The sequence below is a fragment of the Thalassophryne amazonica genome, chromosome 5 (assembly GCF_902500255.1).
Source record: "Thalassophryne amazonica chromosome 5, fThaAma1.1, whole genome shotgun sequence".
Lineage (NCBI taxonomy): Eukaryota > Metazoa > Chordata > Actinopteri > Batrachoidiformes > Batrachoididae > Thalassophryne > Thalassophryne amazonica.
Window position 1 is genome coordinate 20,278,811 of NC_047107.1, and position 26,528 is coordinate 20,305,338.

Here is a 26,528-nt window from a genome sequence, read left to right on the forward strand (position 1 = left end):
GACTCCACTTCAGACACACCCTCATTTTACGACATGGAAGTCGGGAAGACGGCAATGAAAAAGAACTCCACCAATCACAACGCGTGCCAATAGAGCGTCAAAAGCGGCCGTCGTATCAATTGTTTTGTAGTATATAATCAATAAAGTGTTACAGTGGTCCCTCATTAATCGCTGGAGTTATGTTCTAAAAAATAGCCCGAAATACGCGAAACCGTGACGTAGTCAGCGTTATTTTTTACGATTATTATAGACATTTTAAGGCTGTAAAACCCCTCACTACACAGTTTATATACTTTTCTCAATCAGGCATGAACATTTTCTCACTTTTCTCTCGTGTGTAAACACTCTCAAAGTTCAAACCTTAGTAGGAAAATAATACCAAACTGTTTTCAGGCCCAAGCATTTGTTTAAGAAATAAAAACAGAACGTTTTCATATAAATAATTATGATGGCATTTAGAACTAACGAATTAATTTTAACGATCAACGAACGAGGTCGGACACATAAGAAATTATTAATAGTGACTGACCAGTATGTCACAGATCGGACCTCTGCATCCTGGCACTGCGCCTTTTCCCACTCACATCTCGCTGCAGCAGGTGTGTGTTTCCGTGTGACAAACACAGTTATGAGTAGTTGTTGGCGCTCTTTTCTCTTCTGGGCAACAAGATTCTTATAAACAGACACGCAGAACACTGAAAAAAAAAAAAAAGCATGCAAAATTGGACTAAAAACTCCGCAGGTGAACACAGGTGAATGGCGTTATAGCGAGGGACCACTGTATTCTCTTTTCACATGTCAATAATTCTTGACATGTGGATATTTGCTCGCTCAATTAATAAGACACGCCTAATCTGTCAGATTTCTTTATTTTTTAAATGTTTTTCTGTATTTATTTTATTGTGACAACCGAATGGAGACGACAAATCCTGGTTGCAGCACGGGCGAATTAAGGGAATGACGAAACTACAGTTGTTATTATCAATTTTATTGTCTAAAACGATCACACCACATGAAGTTAAGCTCAGCGCTGCTCTGGCTCCAGGCTCGAAGTCTGGAGAAAAAGGTGTGCAGTGCTTTCCTTCCTGTCAGCGCTGTAGCCACGGATCGTGCTCCATAACAATCCCACAACAGCGGGATTTGTATTGATTATTATGTAGTATAATCAGGAAAGTGTTATTTATGTAACATATGCATTGATTTGTATAATGGCACTGTTTATCATGTTGATCATCTTCATTTTTATGTGGATTCCAGCGCTGGTTCATTTTGGTGTATAATTTACGCCACCTCTCGACCTGGTGTATATTTTCAGCGCAGCGTACGCCAACGACCACATTGATAAATGCCAAGTAGCGCAGCCGTTTTGGCGTACACCCCATATACGCTCAAATATCGCCGTACGCAACGTTGATACATGAGGCCCAATGTCACATCCTGAGCAGACATCAAAACCCAAATGCTTGACACCATACAGACTTCACAGGTGGACCAGGTTGTTTTACAGCACTCAACACAAATGGGCAGTTCAAGGATCATGCAAATGGGCCAAACAGACCTGGGGATAGTGTGATGATGCAGTTCAAAGGGGAGCAAAGTGCAGTCAAGTTGGTGGGAGGCAACACAGGAACAACAGCCATGAAGAACACCAGAGAATATCAAAGAGTGAGATGCAATGATGTAACAAAGACTGAGTGAACATTAAAGACAGATGCACTAGTTTCTGTGATGATGATGATATGTGTGACAGGTGCGTGAATCCAGAACGATCAAAGTTGTATGATGACAGTAGTCCCACTAGGATGACAGTATCATGAATTTTTTTGGGATGAAATTATGACACTGAGCATAGGGATTAGGCTTATAAATAGTGAAAACTTGACCACATCATGAAAATGCAATGCATTTTGTGACAGCAGAAGCCTGCAGAAGAACAGAGACATCTGAAGGGAGGCCAGTGGGTCAAAAATAGACCAGTGATATCTGGAGGGCAACCAGAAGGCCACAACTGAGCTAAGACTTCTAGGTGATGGCCAGGAACCTCCAACAGGGGAATGAATTTAGGAGGCCAGCCAGGTGCCACAACAGGGCAGAAGGTCCACGTGGCAATTCTGCAGTCATAACAAGGCAGAGAGTTCAGAGACAAAGCAATATGTGAGCCCAGCGGCTGGTAATGGGCAGGCATGCCAACGGTAAAAGAAATAGGAGATGTGCATGGCATCCGTGCCACCTTGGATTCAAGAGTAGAAACATGAATTGAAGAGGTAAACAATGTCATCATCACTTCAGATGTAGGAACAGAAAGGTTGTGCTGAGTTTCAGTTAGCTTGGGGACCGGATCAGAAGAGATACTATAACTTTCAGCTTGTCCACAGCAGGGTGGAGATGTCGTCAGATAGACCAGGCTGCCACAGCAGGACAGAGATATTTAAAAAGTGGTTGGGAGGATGGCAGGAAAAGACACAAGGGTGAACAAAATAGAGTCATGTAGCTGGGAGGCAACACTGGAACAGTAGGTAGAAGGATCACAGATCACCAAATACTTAGATGCAACAATCTGACAGAGACTGAGTGGAATATGCAATGACCTATATGTGCTCAGTTATGATGTCACAGTGACCTGTTCAGCTCCTGCTACTTTTTGAATTCAGAATCAGTTTATCATCAATCTGCTCAGTGGGGTTATAAACTGAAATGACCTAACAGCAATCAACAATTAACCAAAACCCCATTAACATCTACCATCAGTCATCTGCTGAATAAAACCAACATTTGTAGTCTGCGGCTGGTTCTCTAAAATTCAGGAGGACAAATGTTCAAGAAGTCCTACTTCGAATAATGTTGATTTGCAGTCCTGTTCCTGCAGTTGTTTCTTTGGTTGTGCAGAATTACGCACTCGAGTGTGTTGGGTGTCAAGAAAGATGACAAGATACTGTAGTGGGATGTATGAGAGAATACGGCATCCCCTCAGCCTTTGCTAGCCTTCTTCTTTGGCCCCATCTGTAATGTTTCTATCAATAGCAGCAGGGGGTCCTTCCTGTTATGCCCTTGAAAGAATCTTTAAATGAAACACACTGGATGAGGTTTCCCTGCATTTCCTGTAGCTATGAATGGGAGTGTCACTGCAGAACTCAGACACTCGGGGGGAGGTCTGGACAGCAGGTCAGCACTTCTCTCTGTTCTTATTTCTTTCATCTGAGGAGAGAGGGCACCAATATGCCACTTCCACTGTGTTCTTACACTGGAAATACACTCTATCGTTGGGCAGATGTAGGTGTTTTATTCTTCACAGTTTCTTGCTCAGCTGGCAATGACTGTACATGTGGCAGGCATTAAAGCTGTTTTCATTTATCAAGCTATGACAGAAACCATCTGCTGTCCAAAAGACAAAGGGCCTAGCTTACACTGGGCACAAGTCAGACAAAGGACTAGATTGTCTGCATAGCCTACATCTTCAGGGTTAGGGTTAGGCTTAGGGCTTAGGGTTACAGTTGGTTAGGGTTAGGGTAGGGTTAGGGTAGTGCAGGGTTAGGGTTAAGGGTTGGTTAGGGTTGGTTAGGGTTAGGGATAAGGGTTGGTTAGGGTTAAGGGTTAGAGTTAGGGGTCGGGGTTAGAGGGTTAGGGTTAGTGTTAACATCTTCGCTGCGTATCTATGTGATCACTGCTCAGAGAGTGTAAATCCTAATTCATTGAGACTGTCAAGTGATGTTTGTTTGTTTGGGATGTTCCAGCATGGATGCTGAAGGACTCAGTGTCTCCATCAGGGGATCTGTCTGGCTATGGATTGGGTACTGTCAGTGGTGGGCACAGTTAACCGAAAAGGTAGCTTGAATAACCATTAAACCGCTAACTGAAAAGTTAAATTTTATAACACTAAACCGATAAACCACTAAAACATTTAGCGGAAGATACCACTAACTTTTAGTACTGACTTGTCGCGGCCATCGGATTACCCTGTTGGCTATTGATAAGCCAGTTTCAGGTTTAAGTGCCACAGGGGCTGCTGGGGAAATTCAAAGGCGATCACAAACATAAAATGAACGCACAAAAAATAAATAAGTAAAAAATAAATCCCGAAACACTGTCATCGTCTTCATCAAAAGCAATAAATCACAGTATTAGACGTCACAGTTTATCTCTACATTATATATTTATAAACTGTTAATGGAATTACGGCTCACCCGTATTGCATTCACAAACACAAAAGAAAAATGCACAAAAAAATAAATAAAGACAAAAGCTGACTTTACATACCTTTTTGTCTTCTTACCAGCGCTTGTGTGCTTTGACCTGTGAACCGGAAATGCTAGCTAACTCTCTGCGTTCATAAACAGGAACTAACATGTCTGATTTTAGGGTTTACAAATTTTTTTGACTATTAAATTTCCTCACTTTACCAACAAGAAAAATGTTAGTGGACTGAAAGTTTGCGAAACTAAACTAACTGATGGTTTTCAAAATTAGCTGAAATGCTAATCTGCTAATGAAAATGTTAGCTTCACTAATAGCGGTTAGCAGATTAGTGGAACTATGCCCACCAGTGGTGGGCATAGTTATAATAGATATAACAGATATAATGTCATTATGGCCCTATGGCTTACTATGATTACCTGCTGCGTAAATTGCAAAACAGACTTGGACACACCCAAACTGAACTATGTCCTTTAGACTGTACCTTTTACACTGTGCAAAAGAGTATAAGTCCAATAATGAAATTATCAAAAGATTTACTTCTTTCAGTTTTCCTTGTTCATAAATGTACTGCCATTATTGGCTCCATCTCCAAATACAGATGTGCTTATGGATTGTTTTATTGTGCACATCCTGAATGTGATGTATTTCTGGACAAGGTCAAAATAAATACTACACAGCAGTTGCATGTTAAGCATTTAGAATATGGGAGACATTTGGTCTGATGTGACCATTGAAATAAGACTGTGAAAATGCAGTGAGGTTGTTGCTCCTGTTTTCACTTTAGAGAAAACAAAAGGAAAACTGTGTTCAGAATCAATGTCATGACAATGATTATACTGTAACAGCCAAGCACCTGTCAAGACTGAAATTGTACACCGTCACATTTTTCTCCAGGGGACCAGTGAGGGATATTATACTCCAAGTGTTGACCATTGTTATGGATTTAGATATCTTTTCAGTGACGTGAGTCTCTCACAGACCAAATGTGTCTGTCATTCCTGACCAGATCTGGCATGAATGTTAACAATTTCATCAGATACGTGAGGGTTACTCAGGCAGTCATTGCTGTCCAAAGTGTATTTTATAGTTGCTAGCTTTAATACAAAGAATATTTGATTTTAGCATCCGTATGTGTTTGATCAATCCTGCTAGTTTTTGATTGTGGATACTGAAGCTGACATCTCACATAATGTATTTAGATATACACTATAGTGGGTCTTTCACACTGAAAGCATCAGAGGCGTCAAAAATCAGTCTAAAAAGCATTATTTTCAATGAGACGCGTTGCTTTTTAAAGGCGTCAGAAGCGTTGCGTCAAAAGCCGAGCTAAAGCAACACTTCTGACGGGAGCGCGCTCTGAGCTGTGATGTAGCTTCGCACTGTCCAATACGAACACCGCGTCGGGCCAAAACACGGAAGACTAGTGGCAGAGACCACTGATCTATACAAAACAGAAACGTGTCACAGGACTGCTCATTTATAGAGCAGTTTTCTGAAGAAAAATCCTTGGAAATGTTTTGGTTGTTGTTGTTGTTTGTTACCTCAGAATTTCTGATTACTGTTAAAAAAAAGTTTAGAACACTTGGAATTAAAACAGCTAAATAAATCAATAAATGGTTCTTTAGAAGCCTTTCATTTGTAAATTAAAACTGCCTGTTATTTCAGATTAGATAATTTCTTGTTCAACATAAGGAACCTCGGAAATTTATTTTTAGACAAAATAACATGGAAATTTGTACATTTTTTTTAAGTCTGGTAGATTATTTATATCTCATTTCATCCAGAAAAACAGACACTGTAAATAAATACAAATGTTTATTATAAATGCAACAGCAAATAATTTAACAATGACTGCAGTGTGATTGTAAAGTAGGATTTCTGTGACATAAACCTCATGATGATTTTTTTTATAGTCAACCAACATTGAATGCCTGTGACCGTTGATCCCACAGGCGGCACTGCATTAAAAACCGATATCATTGTGTAAAGGATCTTATCACGTGGGCTCAGGAACACTTCAGAAAACCATTGTCAGTTAACAAAGTTCATCGCTACATGTACAAGTGCAAGTTAAATCTCTGCCATGCAAATTGAAAGCCATACATCAACAACATCCATAAACATCGCCTTCTCTGGGCCTGAGCTTATCTGAAATGGACAGACGCAAAGTGGAAAAGTGTCCTGTGGTCTGATGAGTCCACATTTCAAATTGTTTTTGGAAATCATGGACGTCATGTCCTCCGGACAAAAGAGGAAAAAGACCATCGAGATTGTTACCAGTGCAAAGTTCAAAAGCCAGCAACATCCAAGTTTTGGAGCAACACATGCTGCCCTCTAAGCAACGTCTTTTTCAGGGACGTCCCTGCTTATTTCAGCAAGACAATGCCAAGCCACATTCTGCACGTGTTACAACAGCGTGGCTTTGTAGTAAAAGCGTGCTGGTACTAGATTGGCCTGCCTACAGTCCAGACCTGCAGCCCATTAAAAATGTGTGGCGCATTATGAAGCGCAAAATACGACAATGGAGACCCCGGACTGTTGAACAACTGAAGTCATACATCAAGCAAGAATGGGAAAGAATTCCACCTACAAAGCTTCAACAATTAGTGTCCTCAGTTCCCAAACGCTTATTGAGTGTTGTTAGAAGGAAAGGTGCTGTAACACAGTGGTAAACATACCACTGTCCCAGTTTATTTGAAACGTGTTGCAGGCATCCATTTCAAAATGATCAAATATTTGCACAAAAACAATAAAGTTTATCAGTTTGAACATTAAATATCTTGTGATTGTGGTGTATTCAGTTGAATATAAGTTGAAGAGGATTTGCAAATCATGGTATTCTGTTTTTATTTCCATTTCACACAATGCCCCAACTTCACTGGAATTGGGGCTGTAAATCACGTCTTAATTAAAAACTGCTTTTTATTTTATTTATTTTTTTTAGATTGCATGTGTTGTTGATTTTATTTCTTGGTAATTTTATGAAAAGATACAAGGAAACTATCCGCAATTGGGGCAATTCAAAGCCATTATTCATGTTGTACTTAACTTTTTGCTTAAATAAATTATAACCTGTATGTTTTTTTTTTGTCCTTTTGGAAACTATGTGATATTTGATGGTCTTCTAAATGCCTCTCATCAGCCAGAACAATGTTTCAAAGTATTATTTGTATGTTGCTAGTTTTTACAAAAAAAAAAAATGTTATGGTCATTAATTAAGACTTCCAGAAGGGAGGATTTTAACATTGAATAGACATTTTTTTTAAAACGGTTATCATGAAAATGCGTTGAAAACTTGTTTAACAGTAAAGGTTTATTCAACGTCTATTTATAAGCAAATAAATGTTCACATTTAGATGAGTTTTCAATGCGGTTGTCATTGCCAGCTTTTAAATCATAAATGTGTGCGTGCCTTGCTAGCTAGGCTTCAAAATGCTAATTTTCTTATTGTACAGGTTGAAAAACACTGCTATTCAAAAACACGCTTAAGAACGGTCTAAAACCGAATGTTGATTAAACAGCCACAAATAGACGTTGAAAAAACTTTCACTTTTAAACCATTTTTGAACATCTCAGTGGTGGGCGTAGATGTTTTTTAAAGATCTTTTCAATGTAAAAATGCTCACCTGGTAAGATTAAGGCTAGTGGAGGTCATGTGTTTCTGATCTGAAGTTTTGCTCCGCTGTCTCCACATTATGTATCCACACACACACACACACACACACACACACACACTGCTAACCTCTGTATTAACCTGATTATCCTGGAGTTATGTGGCTCACCCACATACCTCAGTGGATATCTTCCTGAGACTCACGTGAAGGTGACCAATGCCAAGAATTAAAGGGTGCAGCTCTTCATCAAGCGTCATAGTGTGGAAAAATGTATTTTTTAGGCTTTGTTGCTTCCTGTTCTGTTAATGAATGGATCTTTGCTATCCAACATATTGGAGAAGGAAATACTTCAAAAATGTTTTTTGAAGTATTGGAATATACAGTACAGTCCAAGCATATTGCTAATCCAAATAGAGTTCTATACATTCACCAGATCTTTCTGTTTTGAGAAACAAGCAATATAATTCATAAAGACTGCCACACAGGGTGGAGATGGAGAAGATCTGGGACTAGACGTTTGAGAGTGCAGAAAACTGCACGTTATCATTGTGACAGTTGAGCCATTTCACTTTGCCTTTGTTTGGGTAAAATCTCTCTGAGAAATACTTTGGCGATGAAAGAATAGCCCGAAGACAAAGACCAGCCCGCATGCCTGGGTAGCAGAGTGTGGAGGGATGTGTGAGGGAAATGTCACTATACAGCCATCCGGTCCTGGTACTGTTATTCTGAGTTGAGAGCAGATTCCCGACTGTTTGCATTTGATAGATTCCAGTACTGTCCACCAACGTATGGAGCTCCACAGTGGAATGCAGTGTTGTAATTCTTCTTCTTATTTTTTTGGTCTAGGTTTTAAAATGGGTAGAAGAAACAGTTCAGGCCATGAAGGTTCACCTATTGTCACTTAACCATGACAATGCCCAGGAGAACAAATGGGAAGTGCCCTTTGACCCCAGCCTCAGAGAGGTCACTGTCTCACTCAGTGGTCCAGCTCCACAAATCGAGCTCAGCGATGCTTTTGGTAGGTGACTCAAACAGTGTTACACTCAAAAAATGTCTCTTTGGATAAACTCAATTCAATTATGTGCAGGATTTCCATCTAATAAATATATATAGCCCCAACTCAAATAAAACACAGCTATGCAAGATAGTGCAGCAGATAATAGAATATTTGCAGAGGAATCCTTCAAATCTGGTTCTAAACACCAAAGTTTGACTGTGTATACCTTTTGGTACATATTTTAGAAAAATAACGTTAGCCATTAAAATTTTCAATCGGGGGGCAAGTATGGGTCAATTGAAGAACTGCATAAGGGTCAAAAAAATGTTCCAATCATATTGAAAGCTATACCACAATATGTGTCTGATCACAAAGATTCCAAAAAGGTATAGTTTGGACTATCTGTGATGAATGTTCTGGAGTTATGGGGTAAAAACAGCAAGCATGGCGACAAAGGTCACTTTCAGTTTGTACAGGGGTCAAAAGTTAAAGTTGCTCCAATTATGGTAAAACATGATGCAAATTATTGGTTGAGTTAGTAGGATTTTTAAAAGGAATAGTTTGCACCATGTGTCATGCTTAGTTATCATGTTATGGGGTAACATATGTCACATGTCATAGAATCCAATGGACGTCGACATTGTTTGACCTTTACTTTGGAGACCAAGCATTCAACACAATCAGAACTATTCCATTTGTTAATCTTATTAGTTCAACCAATAATTTGCACCACATTTTACCAAAACTGGAGCAACTTTAACTTTTGACCCCTGTACAAACTGTACCTGACCTTTGTCACCATTCTTGCTGTTTTTACCCCATAACTCCAGAACATTGAGTCACAGATAGTCCAAACTATACCTTTTTGGAATCATTATCATCAGACACATAATGTGGTATCACTTTCAATATGATTGGAACATTTTTTTTTTTTTTTAAATTTTGACCCTGTGCCATTCTTCAGTTGAGCCCTACTTGGCCCCCTTTTGAAAATTCTAATGGCTAAAGTTATTTTTCTACAATATGTACCAAAAGGTACACATAGTCAAATTTTGGTGCTTGTAACCGGATTTGAACGATTCTTACAGTTACCTGCTGTACTAAGATAATGTAATTTAATTTAGTTGGAACTACATATATTTATTAGATGGAATCCAATCCAATAGGTCAGTTTTTTTTACAGTATCAGCAACAGTAAACAAGAGAAGACATTTCTTTTTATACTTTGTTTTATTTACTAGGTCGTATAGTTGGCGAGGAGCAGGGGCTTCAAGAGCTCTTGAACATCCCCAACTCTGCTCGTGTTATCAACCTGAAGTTTCCGATACCCGGAGCCTGGAACCTTAAGGTCTTACTCTTGCATACAGTTTGTTAATGTCTTTCCCTGACTATATTTTCACACCAGTTGCTCCTTTAAAAAAAAATAAAATAATAAAATCCAGGTGAGCTGCAGTGGTCGCCATACCCTCAGAGTAACAGGTGTGAGCAGCTTAGACTTCCGGGCTGGGTTTTCAAGTGTACCTGTTTTGGAGTTCAACCACACCAGGGAGAGGCCGATTAAAGGTACTTAGTATTTTTCAGTGAAAGCCAGGAGAACATGTGCAGAAGTTGAATTCATAATGATATTTCTTTCTGTCTCAGGAATTCCAGCCCATGTTTTGTTAAAGTGTACAGGCCTGAAGCCTCCTGGTCATCTTACCCACGTCGAGCTGATGTCAGGTTCAGGCCGGTCCTTACGAAATATTCCTGTGCCTCTGCCCTCTGATCTCGGCAAACAAGGACTGTGGAGTCTCCCGGAGTTCCGCACTCCTTCGCAGAGCTTCTTCATCAAAGTGATGGGCAAAGACGAGGAAGGCTACCGTTTCCAGAGACTGTCCAGTGTCTCCTACACCAACATTGTTCCAGGTAAGACAGCCTGCTGACACAACTCGCTCGACACCGTGTTCTTCACATCACCAAGCTTTGGGCTCTTTTTTCATTTTTGCTTTTTTGCTTCCTCCGTTGTGTAGATCCCCCGGCTGTGAGCACGGCTGTTGCAGTGAAGGGCTTTTACATGCAGCCCGTTGTGATTAGCTGCTCCGTGGAGAGTGAGATTCCCTACAGATTGAGATTCACCAGAAGCGGGATTCTGCTCGGAGAGGAAAAGATCTTTCAGTGAGTCTATGCTGAGTTGGCTCACCCTCCTCTGGATGCTGAAGCTTAATGAGCCCTGATGTAAAACACTAATTAGGTCACTCTGTATAGCGAGCAGGTCTGTGATGCATTAGTGCCAGTTGACTCTTGTGTTTGATTGGCTCATCTGACAGGAAGCAGCTCCACACAATCCGTTTTGTGAACGTCACACATTTAACTGCGTAATGAGAAATTAAGAAAGCATCTGTGTTAATGCTGTGCTTTGAATTTCATGAAGTCAGGTTGAGTCACACTGAAAGGTATTCCTGGAGAGTGTGCCAAAATACACTACTTACTAAAAAAGAATGCTCAACGAAAAACATTAAGGTAACAATGTGCATGGGTCTTTTTAAAGTAGTTCCAACTAAGCCATTACTGAGATTTTCATAGTCAGAAAAGCTTCCGTTTAGTGGTCCAGCACCACATTCGCCGTTACGTGGTATAGTATACTTGATTTGCTTTATGTTCTACTAGGCTAATTAAGTTGAACCAACCTAATTCAATGCTAATGCAAATCTGTTGGTCCATATGTCCGTCTGTCTGTGCTCAGCATACGTCCAGTCCTATTACTGCCGGAGACTTCAAATTTAAAGGAACATTCTTGGGACACAGACCTTGGACAAGTTCAAAGACCCATTTTTATGGAGCTAAATCAAGGCCAAAAGTTTTATAATCTGAAAATAAAAAAAGATTGAAAAAATACATTTTGAAACTGAAAATTCAATGTTTGTTCTTGAATTTTAGAATCATTAAAAAAGTATTATCAAAATAAAAATAGTGTAAGATATATATATTTTTCAGTTTAAATACATTTTTGATTCAGCTCTGTCATTTTTTTGATCAAATAATTTATTTTCATTCATATTTCTTTTCTTCACCTTCAGATCTTTTTTTCACTTTCAGATCTTATTTTTTCAGTTTCAAACTTTTGGCCCCTTTCTGGCATGGGAGGGCGTGGCTTCGATTGAGAGGGGTGTGGAATTGTGAGTGACAGGAGAGCAAGCAGTCCTCACATGGTGTTGCTTTCAGGAAACGTGGGTACTTTGATAGATAATGACTTAACACTTTCTCTCCACTGTATTGTCTTGATACCTGTAAATAAAGTGATGCTAAAGATATCTATTACAAGTAATTATAGACCACTCTTGGTCATTTTTGATGTTTAAAAACTGGAAAATATGCAAGATTGGAAATTTTAATACCTACAGTAGTGTTCAGAATAATAGTAGTGCTATGTGACTAAAAAGATTAATCCAGGTTTTGAGTATATTTCTTATTGTTATATGGGAAACAAGGTACCAGTAGATTAAGTAGATTCTCACAAATCCAACAAGACCAAGCATTCATGATCTGCACACTCTTAAGGCTATGAAATTGGGCTATTAGTAAAAAAAAAGTAGAAAAGGGGGTGTTCACAATAATAGTAGTGTGGCATTCAGTCAGTGAGCTCGTCAGTTTTGTGGAACAGACAGGTGTGAATCAGGTGTCTCCTATTTAAGGATGAAGCCAAATGGGACGTTCAAGACATTGTTCAGAAGAACAGCGTAGTTTGATTAAAAAGTTGATTGAAGAGGGGAAAACTTATATGCAGGTGCAAAAAATTTGGCTCAATCAAAAAATTTATTTAAACTGACTGAAAAATATATATATCTTACACTTATTTTTATTTTGATAATACTTTTTAAATGATTATAAAATTAAAGAACAAACATTGAATTTTCAGTTTCAAAATTAATTTTTTCAATCTTTTTTTATTTTCAGATTACAAAACTTTTGGCCTTGATTTAGCGCCATACATTTTAAGAGGTTAAAAATGTCGCATTCTGTTTCAATCTTTTCAGTTTTGTTTTTGAGTGGCAGGGGTGACAGCCAATCAGAATAGAGCTGCACTGTGACGTCAGTGGCTGGTCTTTCCAAAACCGTTTCTTTTTGTGTGTTTATATACATATTTCTCATATGTTATGTAAATGCTGGTGAGAAATAAGCACTTCTAAAACTGAAAATGCTGTTTTTGGAACCCAATAACACATCTCAACATATTTACAAGACATTTCGCAGATGTTAGCATGGTGACATCACAGGCTGGTAGCTATCTGCAAAACTCTGTTTCATTTGTGTAGAAATATAACCTCTGTGTCATATATTATGTAAAAGCTAGCGAGAATTAAACACTTGAAATCAAACAACTGAAAATGCTGTTTTTGGAACATGATAACACCAGTCATTTACAAGCCATTTTTCAGACATGAGCATACATGCTAACTTCTGCTAACTTAAAGCTAACTTCCTATGGAGTTAAGATAGCAGTTTGTATGGATCTTTTTTAAGTAATTCCAAATCAGCCACTACTGAGTACCAGTGTTGCCACAGTTACTTTGAAAAAGTAATCCAATTACTGATTACTCCTTGAAAAAGTAACTTAGTTACTTTACTGATTACTCAATTGTAAAAGTAACTAAGTTAGATTACTAGTTACTTTTTTAGTTACTTTCCCCAGCTGCCGACAACAACCCATGTCAACATGACAATGATACCTGTTTTGCCAAAACTCACTTTATAGTCACCCTTTCTTGACTTCAATGAAAACAAATACTTGTTTTATAAAAAGTAAAATAAAGACCTCTTTCTTGACCTCATATTTAACTGTTGACAGCACTGTAACAGTAAAACTTGCAATTTCAAACCTACATTGTTTATAAATGTAACTATTAAATTCTAACATTTTTCTAACATTTAAATTCTCTAAACATTTTACTTGTCGAAATTATTATTATTTTAAGCAGTATTAGTAGTTGTAATAAAAAAACGGCTTCAAAACTGGACCTTTAATCTAGGGGTGTTGTGGGGGAGGGGAGCACATCCCTGCCCCACGCCCCCATTCCATCTGGATTCGCCCCTGCTTTGGCGTTTGAGCTCAAAGAATGGATAACATTTATTTATGCAGAAAACAGGACCAGATTTACAGGTAAGAAAGTTTTATTGCGTTTTCACATCATGTGGTCCTCAGAAAGAGAGTTTAGGTGCATTTGAGTGGAAAACAGTGTTAGTTGTTGACGCGTCGCGGAGGATCAGCTGTTTTAATGAGACGATACAGAGCGGCTCAGCTCAGAATTCTAAATAAAGGAGGGGAAAAAGTATAAAAATGTCTTTGTAAAGCTCAGTGCAGGTGTGCTGATCACCGCGCTTTAAGAGGTGAGGACGAGTCGAGCAGCTGCAAAAAAACGCGGATGAAAAGCTCACAGCTCACTGAAAGTGGGCAGTTCAGTCGAACCCCGACCTCCTGCCCACAGACCAAGTTTAATGCTGCTATCGACCCACAATGAAAAATAATAGTAACGCACAGTGACATGGAGAAGTAACTTTAATCTGATTACTGATTTGGAAAGATTAACGCGTTAGATTACTCGTTACTAAAAAAAGTGGTCAGATTAGAGTAATGCGTTACTAAGTAACGCGTTACCGGCATCACTGCTGAGTACATACCTTAAGACCTTTATAGTCAGACAAACTCAAGTTTAGCAATGCATTTAGTTAAGTGGGTAGTACACTTGATTTGCTTTGTCTTGTACAAGGACAATTAAGTTGAACTAACTTAATTAAAAGGTTTTTGTGTTGTTAGGTCACCAAATAATTTCATTTCGGTAATTCTAAACTCTTTATTTTACCTTCATTCTACTCAAAAATGTCTACGCAAATTGTTACCTTATTTTATTAATTTTTTTAGTTTTTGAATTTATTTCACATAGATCAGAATAACTTACATGTTGCAATTCCAGTTTTACGATGAAACTGTTTATTTTAAAACTACTGTCAACCTATGTGTAATTGTTTCTAAACTGTGAATAATTTTGTTCCAATGTCTTGTAAGTTATCAACTTACAAAAAATGTGAACATGAAAAAATTAACTTTTTTAGTTGAAAATATTCAACAATTTAAGTTGTACAAACTTGCCTTGAAGGTACAGTAACTGAAGGTATTGTCACGCTACAGCCAGTGATATAAGCTTCTGTTATTATTAGGAATTCTGCGATAGCATCATGGGAGATTTCCCACGCTTCGGCCGAAGACGAAGGCCTATACGAGTGCATCGCACAAAGCAGTGCAGGGCAGGGACGGGCCTTGACAGAGCTGACCATTAAAGGTTTGTCACACAAATGCATACAACACATGCACTTCCTCACTCAGGAATTCATGTATCACAGTCAAAGCAAAGCTTTGAAGCCAGCTCCAGTAATTTTTATCTCAGATTTATGGCTACAACATCTATCTGGTCCGAAGCATGCCAGCACAAACATTTGTGTTGAGAGTAACTTTTTCCCATACTGTTTGTCCGTCACTGATAGCACTGGTTTGATGTTTTGGTTTTGTTTCCATTGAGACAGAGCCTCCTCCTCTCCTGAAGCCACCTGTGAATGTGACGTCCTCTGTGGGGGGCATGGCCCTGCTGTCCTGCCAGGTTGAAGGATCCATGCGGCACAACTTGACCTGGCATCGAGGGGGTCGTACCATTTTGGCTCACACGGGGAGGGTGAAGCTGCTCTCGGACTCGCTCCTGCAGATCAGCGGCGTGCAGAGTCAAGACGCAGGGGAGTACCACTGTGTAGCCAAGAACGCCCACGGACACAGCAGGATCAGCGTGTGGCTTCTTGTTCCAGGTAAGGTAGCGTGAAACCCTGTGGGTCATCTGTTTAAACACTTAACACACTGGAGCCTCATGCCTCCTCTCAGGCCTCCGCCATCTGGTTTTCATTACGGGCTTAACCTCCCTGCAGCTGGATGGAGCCACTTCCCCGTCAGAACATATTTCACATCAGCTAAAGCTGATGCATGTTGAAAACTGTGCCTTCTTATCGTTGGCATGGCCTCTGAATGCATTTCGCCGAACATGCGGACTGTCTCCTCACTACGATCTTCCAGCCATGAGGTCAGACAGTCCGTTCTTGTAACTGCATCATAGCCATCAGCAATTCACAGCTTTTAACCTCGAGATAGGAATGAATTATGAATGACATCATGCCATGCTGACAAGCCCCATGAGTCATCACCTGCCTCCGTTTGATTCCAACACAGAGGCTCCTGCTGTGGTAGTTCGCCCACAGAGCAAAGCTTTCTCCCGAAGGGATGACATCCGCCTCGTCTGCTCAGCGTCCGGTTCCCCTCCTCCTCAGCTCTTCTGGAGCCATGGAAACACGTTCCTCACTAATCGTCCGAGGTAAAAGAACTCTCAGCCCACTCAACACCTCCAACACAGAGGAGCCATAGACTCATTACCCTGCACTTAAACTACATTGTTTGTCTGCATCACTTTAAACGTTCACATTTGGTGATACAGAATCTGTTTTCCACATCATAAGAGTAACACTCAGAATGATCAAGGCAGGTATCTTTTCTGTTTGTGTGTTACATCTGGACATGCAATCATATGTGGAAACTCTCAATTACATGATACAGATTTAGTGTAAACAAGGATGGAGTTCTGACCATTCGGGGGGCCCTCCCAGAGGATGCTGGGAACTACACATGCGTGGCAAGGAATGAGGCTGGAATGGCCTCCCAGTCTGTGTCACTCACTTATGCAGGTAAGGAAAGACGCATACATTCATTCTCCAAATACACTTATTCTAGTTAATGGTCATGGTCATGGTCATGTCGTTGGACATGGGAGGAAGCTGGAGCATCCAGAGGGATTCCCATGCAACACGGGGAAAACGTGAACCCAAAACCTTCTCACTGTGAGGCAACAGTCCTAAAGCCCCGGTCACATGGCACGAACGAAGGACAACAAAGCCCAAATGAAACAAGGAATCCGGACTTTCATTTAACTTTCGTTCAGCTTCGTTCCTGCAGCTGGTGCTTCATCAGAATTTTTAAACTTAAAAAATCTGACGACCTCAATTCGTCCGTATTTTGTGTGCTTACCTTCTTGATGGTTTCTTAGCATTTGCTTAGTTTACGTGATGGTAGCATTTCGTTTGACTGTTGTCCAACTTCGTCCAACCTCCCAAGTCTGCCTTATTGAAAGACCGCAACAATATCTGAACGAATCAATAACTAAAGCTTCGATGAGTTGAACGAAACATCCTTGTATCACTAATGAATTGTTAATTTTTGAGAGCAAAAAAAGCAACATTCTCCTACAAATATAATAGTGTTAGGAGCGTTTTATCAACTACTTTAACTATTTAGGCACATTTCAACCATTTGTTGCTGGTCTGCATGTGCCTGTCTTCGGGAGTAGCCTTCATCTAACACGGACAGTTCCCCATGGCTGATGGAGAACTCAGAATGTGAAGACAAACAAAACTTCTTGTTGTGAAGACAAACAAAATCTCGCACCTGCAAGTACTGCGGACATGAGGACAAGGCTGGCTGCACTCTGTTTTATACCCGCTTTCACTCATATCATCATGAATATTTAATTTTGATTTCATTTAAAGTGTTTGCTTTGTTTTTCTTTCGTGAGTTTTAGTTTTGTTTTGTTCCTTTCATTTTGGTGATGGGAAAAGTGCAGGATTTTTTTTTGTCAAACTTTTCTCAGCGATTTTTGACTTTTTGACGTTTAATCCTTCGCCGAGCTATCGCCGTGTGACCGGGGCATAACCACTAAGCCACTCTGCTGCGCAGACAAGATTCAGTATTTCGTAATTCATCTTATCTTTAATATTTGATATGTTAGTCAAGTTTTTGCCTTCCAGCCACTGCCTATTTTAGAAATGGTGTATGTTAAAACCAATATGCTTTTATCTGTATTTATCTGTTTGTGCATTTATGGATAACTTTTGAATTGACCATTTGCAACCACATTGCACAAATTTTCCCCCTCAATTCTGAGCTTTGCCTTAAAGCAAGCCATAATGTCATGATCTAAATGTTGATGCTGCGCTTACAGTGATGACAATGTGTGTTACTCAAAATAATGAGAGAGAGAAAAAAAACACTCAACTGAAATTCCCACAGCATGACTACCACCTGTGACTAACAGCTCTTATGTTGCACAAGTCATAGTTGGACTGACGGTACTGTGATTTGTCTTGTTGCCTCATCGAAAAAAAGGTCTTATTTTAAACCTGACCCGAGGCCTGTGTGTCTGTGTGGAGTTACTCCTTTCAAGTTTCAAATAGCTTTGTTGGTATGGACAAAGATATGCTGTTGCCAAAGCAGATTATGGAACATTCATTACATATATACCTATCAATTACATAGGTTCTGTAGTGTACTGATTGTTATTCAATATCATATAGTACATTACAGTTTAATACAATGACTCATTACCATACGGGTCCCTAATGGTTAATGATCCATTTTAATTCCTGTGTCAGTGTGTGTTTTCTCTGAGTACTTTTTCCCACCGTTTAAAAACAGGCAAACTAGACTAGAAAAACCCTCTCATCTACAATGCGCAAAGTGGCACTTTACAAAACACAATTATCATTGCTCTTTCTGTCTTGTCTTGTTCTCATGTGTGCACACATGGGCATATTCATCTCAAAATCAGGTGTGACCAAGCCCAAAGCTGTCTCATTCCTGTCATCCATCACAAGAAAATATTTATGCTTTAGATCAACTAAAAGCAGGTCTAAAGTCTTGTGCATTGAAATTTTGCATTTTGTATATATGCATGAATTTTAAATTGAACTATACACTGTGACTGTGGTATTTTGAGAATGCAGCAGTCAGACACATCTAAGGGCCCCTTCACACATAACACGAAAGATGCAGAAACCAGAAGAAAATCCATGAACCAAAAACGAATTGGGGAGCCACAAAACATTCCGCCTGCTGTCGTGAGAGACGCACGTTTGGACAGGTGTGCATGAAACCGCGGCAACGGTTTTGTGCAAGCTCATGTTCACGCACACAAAAACAGTATGAGCACATGGAAAGTGGCGCACAGAGCAGCAGAGGAAAAAAAATTTACAACTGCAATTTACAAAAAGCTCAGATTATCAAATTAAAACTTTCCCACTGTGCTACAATCACTGTCTTATATCAGGAGCTTAAAATGCCTGAAATCAACAAGGAAATAAATGTGTTTAAATGTGTGTCGTGGCAGTGGGGCGAGGGGGATGGGCTGGGGGTGATGGCTGCTGGGGGCTTGGGGGCCGTGGTCTCCATGGGATGGTGCCCTGCTCTTGTGTGGGTAGTCTCCTGGTCTTGGGCTTTGGTGTTTGGGGTGGGGCCTGGGGTGGGGGGGAGTTTGGAGGCGTCCTGCTGGCTGCGCTGGGGGGGCTTGGGTGTCGTGGGGGCCCCGTGCTTCCTGGCCCTGGGGCTTGGGCCTCGTCTCTCGTCTGGGGGCTGGGCCCCACCCTGGTATGGCTCGGTGGTCCCTGCCCATATTTTGGATTCGGTCGCAGTGGCTCCTTTGCCCCCCGTCCTTGCCGCCGCTCGCTCCCGCCTTTGGGGGCTGTGGCCCTGGTGGTGTGGTTCTGGGGTCCCCCCTATTGGTGGGCTCTGCCAGTGCCCTGTGTGCTTCCCTTGGGTATGGAGATGCTCCCCGTGCCTCCGTGGGGAGGGGGGGGGTGTCGGGATGCGTTCCGGCGCTGCCGGGCCGCTCCCCTGTTGGTTCATCGTCTGCCCCGGTGGCTCTGGGGGCTGCCCTTCCTGGCTCCTGTGCCCTTCTGCTGTTGGGGCCCCATGTCCTGGGCCCATTGCCGTCATCGCTCGCGGCCGGCCGTATGGCTTCGACGTGCCAGAGTGGTCCATGTCATATGGTAAGGTTCTGTACTTTAGTCTTGGCCCAATACACCAGCCACAGTAGTGATCAGATATTTAGCTGTGATCTGGGTCTCTGTGTGTGGATGGTTGCGTGTTTGTGGCCGTCACCACAATTCGGTTTTGGGTGCTCTCAAGGGGATTAACACTCTGGTGTCGGCACAGTCACACCCTTGTCTGTTGCTAGGTGACTCCACACTCGTGTTGCACTTAGACACTTGTCACAGACATGTCGAATGTGATCGCCTGCTGTTTACTCTCGTGCTGGGTGCGTGAATAGCCCCACCTTTTCTGAGTGTGCAGCGAGAAGTGTTGGATGTTCTTGTGACACCTGGAATTCAGCCAACACCCACCGAGAGGGGGATCGAATGAGCATGCGCAAGGCATTCGCCGTCTTTCACCCGCTTGTGTGCTCAAATGTTGTGGCGACAGGTGTACGAGGTATTTGAGGCGGCTCAGATTTTTCACGAATGGCATGCAAGTCCTCCTTTGTGCGCTAGTCAGATTCAGTCATGTTATGTGTGAAGGGGCCCTTACATAAGCAGGTTCATCACAAGTATACTCTGAGCATGGAGTACAACGGTGCATAATAGGACCATGAAAATGAATTGAACATTATTAATAATTAATAATAAATAAAAGTAATAAGCAGTGGAAATACAACCCAGTCTTATGGCATGTTGTGATTCAGCAGCACGTAATATACATTAATCTATTGGTTTGTGATATTGTCACATAAAGTGCAAAATGTTTATCATGGGAGCATGAAATTATTATAATACATTCCGTGACGGCTGCACAAAATTAAAAGTGAAGCAAGGGGGGGGGGGGTGTTGAGGTGGTTATGGTTAGGGTTAGGGGAAGGAGTAGGGTTAGGTTATGGTTAAGGTTAGGGTTGGGGGTAGGGGTAGGGTTAGTAATAGTGAGTTAAAAAAAGTCATGAAAATTTGAATAATTTTGTGACGCGAGCACGAAAAAAAAAAAACCTGCGGCTGGGCTGTGGAAATAACACAGCTTCAAAAACTCTGGTTTGTGCCAGTATTTTCTTCCTCCCACAGCTGGGGCTGTGTGGATTGGGTGGATGAACATGGGTGGATTCACTTTTCACAAGGTGTTTTATAGGCAATCAAAAATGAAGCAAAATTATCTGCTGACAGTGCACCATTAAGATGTGTAAAAACCAGTGCTTTGATATAAACTGCACTACAAACACTAATCACACACCCCATCATTATAACAGACAAAGAAAGATCACTCCAACTGCATCACAGCAGACAGATAGAGCATATAACTGTTTTTAACTTACATTAAAAATTACTGCATGCAATGGGTTCTTCTGCATGTATGAGGTCCATCTTGAAGGGCATTTGATACAGCAGCACCATGTGGGGTAAGTGTTAAAGAATGTAAAATTCACATAAATGTCAATGTGACTGGAACAGCAGCATCCAGCTGATTTTCTTTCAAACTGGCCACACAGATCAAATTCCTTATCAGAAATCTGTCTATGTCTTAACTTGTGTGTGATCAATACCACAGTGGTGTGCACTTTGTGTTCTAGTCTGACACATGTACCTCTACAGAACAGCCATCAATAATGAACCTGTTAAACTCAACACCTTTGTGCTCAGTCTGAGCATGCTCGCATATTGTGAGGCCTTGCACAGGATTTGCATTATGCATTTTAGTTTATGAGTTTGCAATATTCTCCTAATTATGTTTAGAACATCAGGATATTTAGGACATGTTTTTAGTGCAACAGGGCTTAAAATTAGTGTCCTTATGTTTATTGCTTGGGCCATTTAGAAGACCATCCTTTAAAGGTGTGTTCACATATTTCCCTCCCACGCCATCCAGCCACCCGCTGCTGTCGGACACAGTCAGTACTCTTCTAAATTTATGCTCTGAATCAAAACTCCCTTTGGCATTAGCAATCAGGCTTCAAATGAGGTTTGAGTCGTTGCCCATTCCTCAAGAGCATAACATGAAAATATGTCTGTGAAAAATATCCACTGTGGGCTGTGCTTTTGTATGTGACCGCATGCCGGCCTGTTCCACACAATAGGTTATTTCTCTCTGACTGTGTGAGCGCTGACAGTTGGAGGGTGTAGTGTCGCTCAGTGGTTGACAGAAACATCAAAGCTGATGTCTGTTCCTGAAAAAAACTGGTACATTACATGTTTTGCGTCTGAATGTCATTGTTAACCACACTGATCTGTCAAGGCAGTGAGCTCTTATTAAGATCAGCCACCTCATCTTTCATACTCAGCTGTCTGGCTGTTCCAGAATCATCTGCCCCTGATAACGCTGACAGTGTGCAAAATATATTTCATCTTAGCAAACTCCTACGAACACTGTCTGACCAGATCAGGAGCTGTACAACCCCAATTCAATGAAGTTGGGACATTGTGTAAAATGTAAATAAAAACAAAATACAATGATTTGAAAACCATCTCCAACCTATATTCAATTGAATACACCACAAAGACAAGATATTTAATGTTCAAACTGATAGTCTTTGTTGTTTTTGGTCAAATATTTGCTCATTTTGAAATGGATGCCTGCAACACATTTCAAAAAAGTTGGGACAGGGCAACAAAAGACTGGGAAAGTTGATGAATGCTCAAAGAACACCTAATTGGAAACAGGTAAGTGTCATGATTGGGTATAAAAGGAGCATCCCCAAAAGGCTCAGCCATTCACAAGCAAAGATGGGTTGAGGATCACCACTTTGTGAACAGCTGCGTGTAAAAATAGTCCAGCAATTTAAGAACAATGTTTCTGAACGTTCAATTGCAAGGAATTTAAAGCCATACATCAACAACATCCAGAAACGCCGCCGCCTTCTCTGGGCCCGAGCTCATTTGAAATGCACAGACGCAAAGTGGAAAAGTGTGCTGTGGTCTGATGAGTCCACATTTCAAATTGTTTTTGGAAATTATGGACGTCGTGTCCTCCGGACAAAAGAGGAAAAAGACCATCCAGATTGTTACCAGCGCAAAGTTCAAAAGCCAACATCTGTGATGGTATGGGTGTGTGTTAGTGCTCATGGCATGGGCAACTTACACATCTGTGATGTCACCATCAGTGCTGAAAGGTACATCCAGGTTTTGGAGTAACACATGCTGCCATCCAAGTAATGTCTTTTTCAGGGACGTCCCTGCTTATTTCAGCAAGACAATGCCAAGCCACATTCTGCACGTGTTACAACAGCGTGGCTTCGTCGTAAAAGAGTGTGGGTACTAGACTGGCCTGCCTGCAGTCCAGACCTGTCACCCACAGAAAATGTGTGGTGCATTATGAAGCGTAAAATGCGACAACAGAGACCCCGGACTGTTGAACAACTGAAGTCGTACATCAAGCAAGAATGGGAAAGAATTGATTTGACAAAGCTTCAACAATTAGTGTCCTCAGTTCCCAAACACTTATTGAGTGTTGTTAGAAGGAAAGGTGATGTAACACAGTGGCAAACATACCACTGTCCCAGCTTTTTTGAAATGTGTTGCAGGCATCCATTTCAAAATGATATAAGTTGAAGAGGATTTGCAAATCATTGTATTCTGTTTTTATTTCCATTTTACACAACATCCCAACTTCACTGGAATTGGGGTTGTAGTTTTCAGCTTTGCTTGACAGTGCTGGTGGACAAGGTCAGTCATTTTCTTATTGGAGTTCCATTAAATGTGTTGTCTCATGTGCAGACTAAGAATACATAATTCAAATACAACGTACAATCCAATGCCGGCCACTTTTTTCTGTCCAGAGTGTCTGTTTTCTCAATTTCCCAGGCTGTTTTACTGTGTTCCACAAGCTGTTCTAGACCTCTTTCTCCTGTCTTCTTCTGGCTCTCTGGCTTCTGGCCTTCTGGCTTTCTGCTGTCTTCTTCTGGTTTTCATCTCTACAAATTAGCGCAGCAGATAAGTGAATATTTCGAGCAAACTCCTGCAAATGGTGATACAAGCATCAAATTCATCACACATACTCCTTCATTCATTCATTCATTCATTCACATTCCTCTTTTGAAACAACCGATTGGCCAGGTAGTGGCCAATTGAAGAAAAAGATGCTCCAATCATATTGAAAACTATGCCACATTATTTGCGTTAGCTCCTCTAAGTATAGTTAGCTTTTTTTCATAATTTTTTACATGGTGTAGATTTTTAATTATTTTTCAGTTTATGGATATCAACATTTAGTACCTAGTTTGAGGTTTCAGTTTTATAGCATATAGAATATGTATTTTGTCTTCCTATAGTAAGCTAACAGGTTTTACTTTAGACAGTTACCTAACATATTACATCATAGCTTCTGTTTCTATAATAATATAACCATATTTAAAGCTTAGTCTACTAGCTATAATTTAATTTTACTACTAGTCTACAGACTAAGTATATGTATACTACAATCTTCTCCTGTATTAATATTTTAGTATTAATATTTAGGTTTTAGAAGCTTACTCCTATAATATTATATAATGACCATATTTCTTGTATATGTTGTTTATTACCCTTATTATGTAAATATCACTTATATATGTGAATTCAGTTTTCTTATTATATGTCTTTTATGATATATTGTTATGATGTGTCCATTTTCTTGAGCTGTTTGGGTGGGTAGGGAGAGTTCCCATGGGATAAAAAAGCTTTTCAATCTACCATCCCTGGTTCTCAAGACCAGGCACCTAAATGGCTCTACTCTACTCTATTCTACTCTTCTATTCTACTCTTCCTTTTTTAGATATTTAGATATAACAGTATACGTACATTAGCAGAGTTCTACCTTAGAAATGGAATATATTCTAGAAGACATACCTTACTGAATTTTCATAAAGATTCCAAAAAGGTATCTGTCACTGGCTGTTATGGAGTTATGGGGTAAAAACAGCAAGAATGGTGACAAAGGTCAGTTTCAGTTTGTACAGGGGTGAAAAGTTAAAGTTGCTCCAATTTTGGTATAAAGTGGTGCAAATTATTGGTTGAGTTAATAGGGTTGTAAAAAGGAATAGTCATGCTTCGTCATCACATTACGGGGTAACATATGTCACATGTCATTGAATCCAATGGACATTGACCTTGTTTGACCTTTACATTGGAGACCAAGCATTCAACACTGTTAAAACTATTCCATTTATTAATTCTATCAGCTCAACCAATAATTTCCATCAGTTTTTACCAAAATTGGAGCAACTTTAACTTTTGACTCCTGTACAAATGAAAACTGACCTTTGTCACCATTCTTGCTGTTTTTACCCCATAACTCCATAACATTCAGTCATCGACGGTCCAAAGTATACCTTTTTAGATTGTTTATGATCAGACAAGTAATGTGGTGTAGTTTTCAATTTGACTGGAGCATTTTGAAATTTTGGCCCCTGTGTAATACTTCAATTGACCCCTACCTGGCTGCCTATTGAAAATTCAAGTGGCCAGTCTTTTTTTTTTAAAGTAATGTCTATGGTGTATTTGCGCTGAATTTGGTGCTTGTATCACCATTTGAAGGATTGTTTCAGTTATCGGCTGCTCTAAATGCCTTTCAAGACAGAGCATGTTTATCCACCCCACCTCCTGCGACCCTAAATAGAACTAAGTTAATTGAATAATTGCTCATGGGCACACCTGGGGCTGGTTCCACTTTGTTCACAGACAGTGTTGAACTACACCCCCTCCACAAGAGGCCTGGAAGAAACAAACACACCTGTCTACTGATTGCACCTCACTTTTGGTCAGTCAGCATGCAGTATCAGTGTTGAAAAGACCCTGACTGTGCCATGCACACACACCCCTCCCCCCCCCTTTGTCATGGAAGAGAAGGCTTCAGTCGAGAGCTGTGTGATTTGACCTAAAATAAATATCACAGTATTTTCACTTTTTGAATGGTGATTGTCTTATATCACAGTATTACGAGCTTGGCACTATATGAGTCCTATAATAATGATCTTTTTTTTTAACAAAAGTTTAACGTGGACTGTTTTCATTTTCAAATCGGCTCCTTCAAAGTTAAAACTGGGTGAAAATACTGAATGAATCATAAATTCTTGCCGTTTTATAACGAGTCTGCTGCTGAAAACGTCCACAGGCACAGTTTAATTTTTCCATGACAAGTATGTGTTATTGTGAAAATTACTTTATAATGAGTTATGTCTGTTAAAAAAGTACTTTAACAGGTGTTTTGGCTAGAACATGGTGTGTGTGTTTGTGTGTTGGGGAATGAATGGCCACACAGACCACGTCCGTCTGTGGCGCTGATCAGAAGCCCCGACACCACTGCAGCCCTGATCAGAGCTGTGCCAAAATGTTTATTACCCTCAACATTAATGAATGTTTGGCATAATTTTTATATATTTGTAATTTCTCCTTGTCGTATTTTTTAAAGGGCTAATGTGTCTTCTTTTGTGTGAGCAGAGCAGCTGCTCAGGCAATTTCCACTATCTTCTTAAACCAGATAGTCTGGACGTTGGTTTTGACAGAGAGGTCAGCATCTCCAGGGGGTCGTAAAACAGGGCATCCAGATGTGTTGGTCTGCTCAGCTTCCCCGCAGATACGCACTGCAGATGGGCGTAGTCCACAGCAGTGCATGTTTGCGCTGAAGCGAACAATGCCTGTGTGAAGTCTGAGTGTCACCCACTCCTTCCGAGGCACATCAGAGCCCACTGCGGCCTTGGTGTGTGGGCTGAGTGTGAATTGTTCTGGTCATGTAATCCTCTCCCAAGCATTCTTCTACTTGTTAAGCAGGTTGAAGATAAAGTGGCTGAGGGCACTTGCGTGACGCAAGAAGGGGTGCCGAGAAAAGAAGCATTGGCAACCAAGTTGTAAGGAGTCTTTAATCACTTGGTGTACTT

At 40.5% G+C, this 26,528-nt stretch overlaps 1 protein-coding gene across 1 annotated transcript in view; it reads left to right on the forward strand.

Moving 5' to 3' along the window:
* The window catches only part of hmcn2 (hemicentin 2), a 356,871-nt gene that overhangs the window by 63,840 nt on the left and 266,503 nt on the right, over window positions 1–26,528 (forward strand). The window contains 9 exon segments of the mRNA XM_034169771.1: window positions 8,655–8,826; window positions 10,047–10,153; window positions 10,248–10,368; window positions 10,447–10,710; window positions 10,815–10,959; window positions 14,998–15,119; window positions 15,361–15,633; window positions 16,049–16,190; window positions 16,430–16,557. Of these exon segments, the coding sequence (XP_034025662.1) occupies window positions 8,655–8,826; window positions 10,047–10,153; window positions 10,248–10,368; window positions 10,447–10,710; window positions 10,815–10,959; window positions 14,998–15,119; window positions 15,361–15,633; window positions 16,049–16,190; window positions 16,430–16,557 (1,474 nt within the window).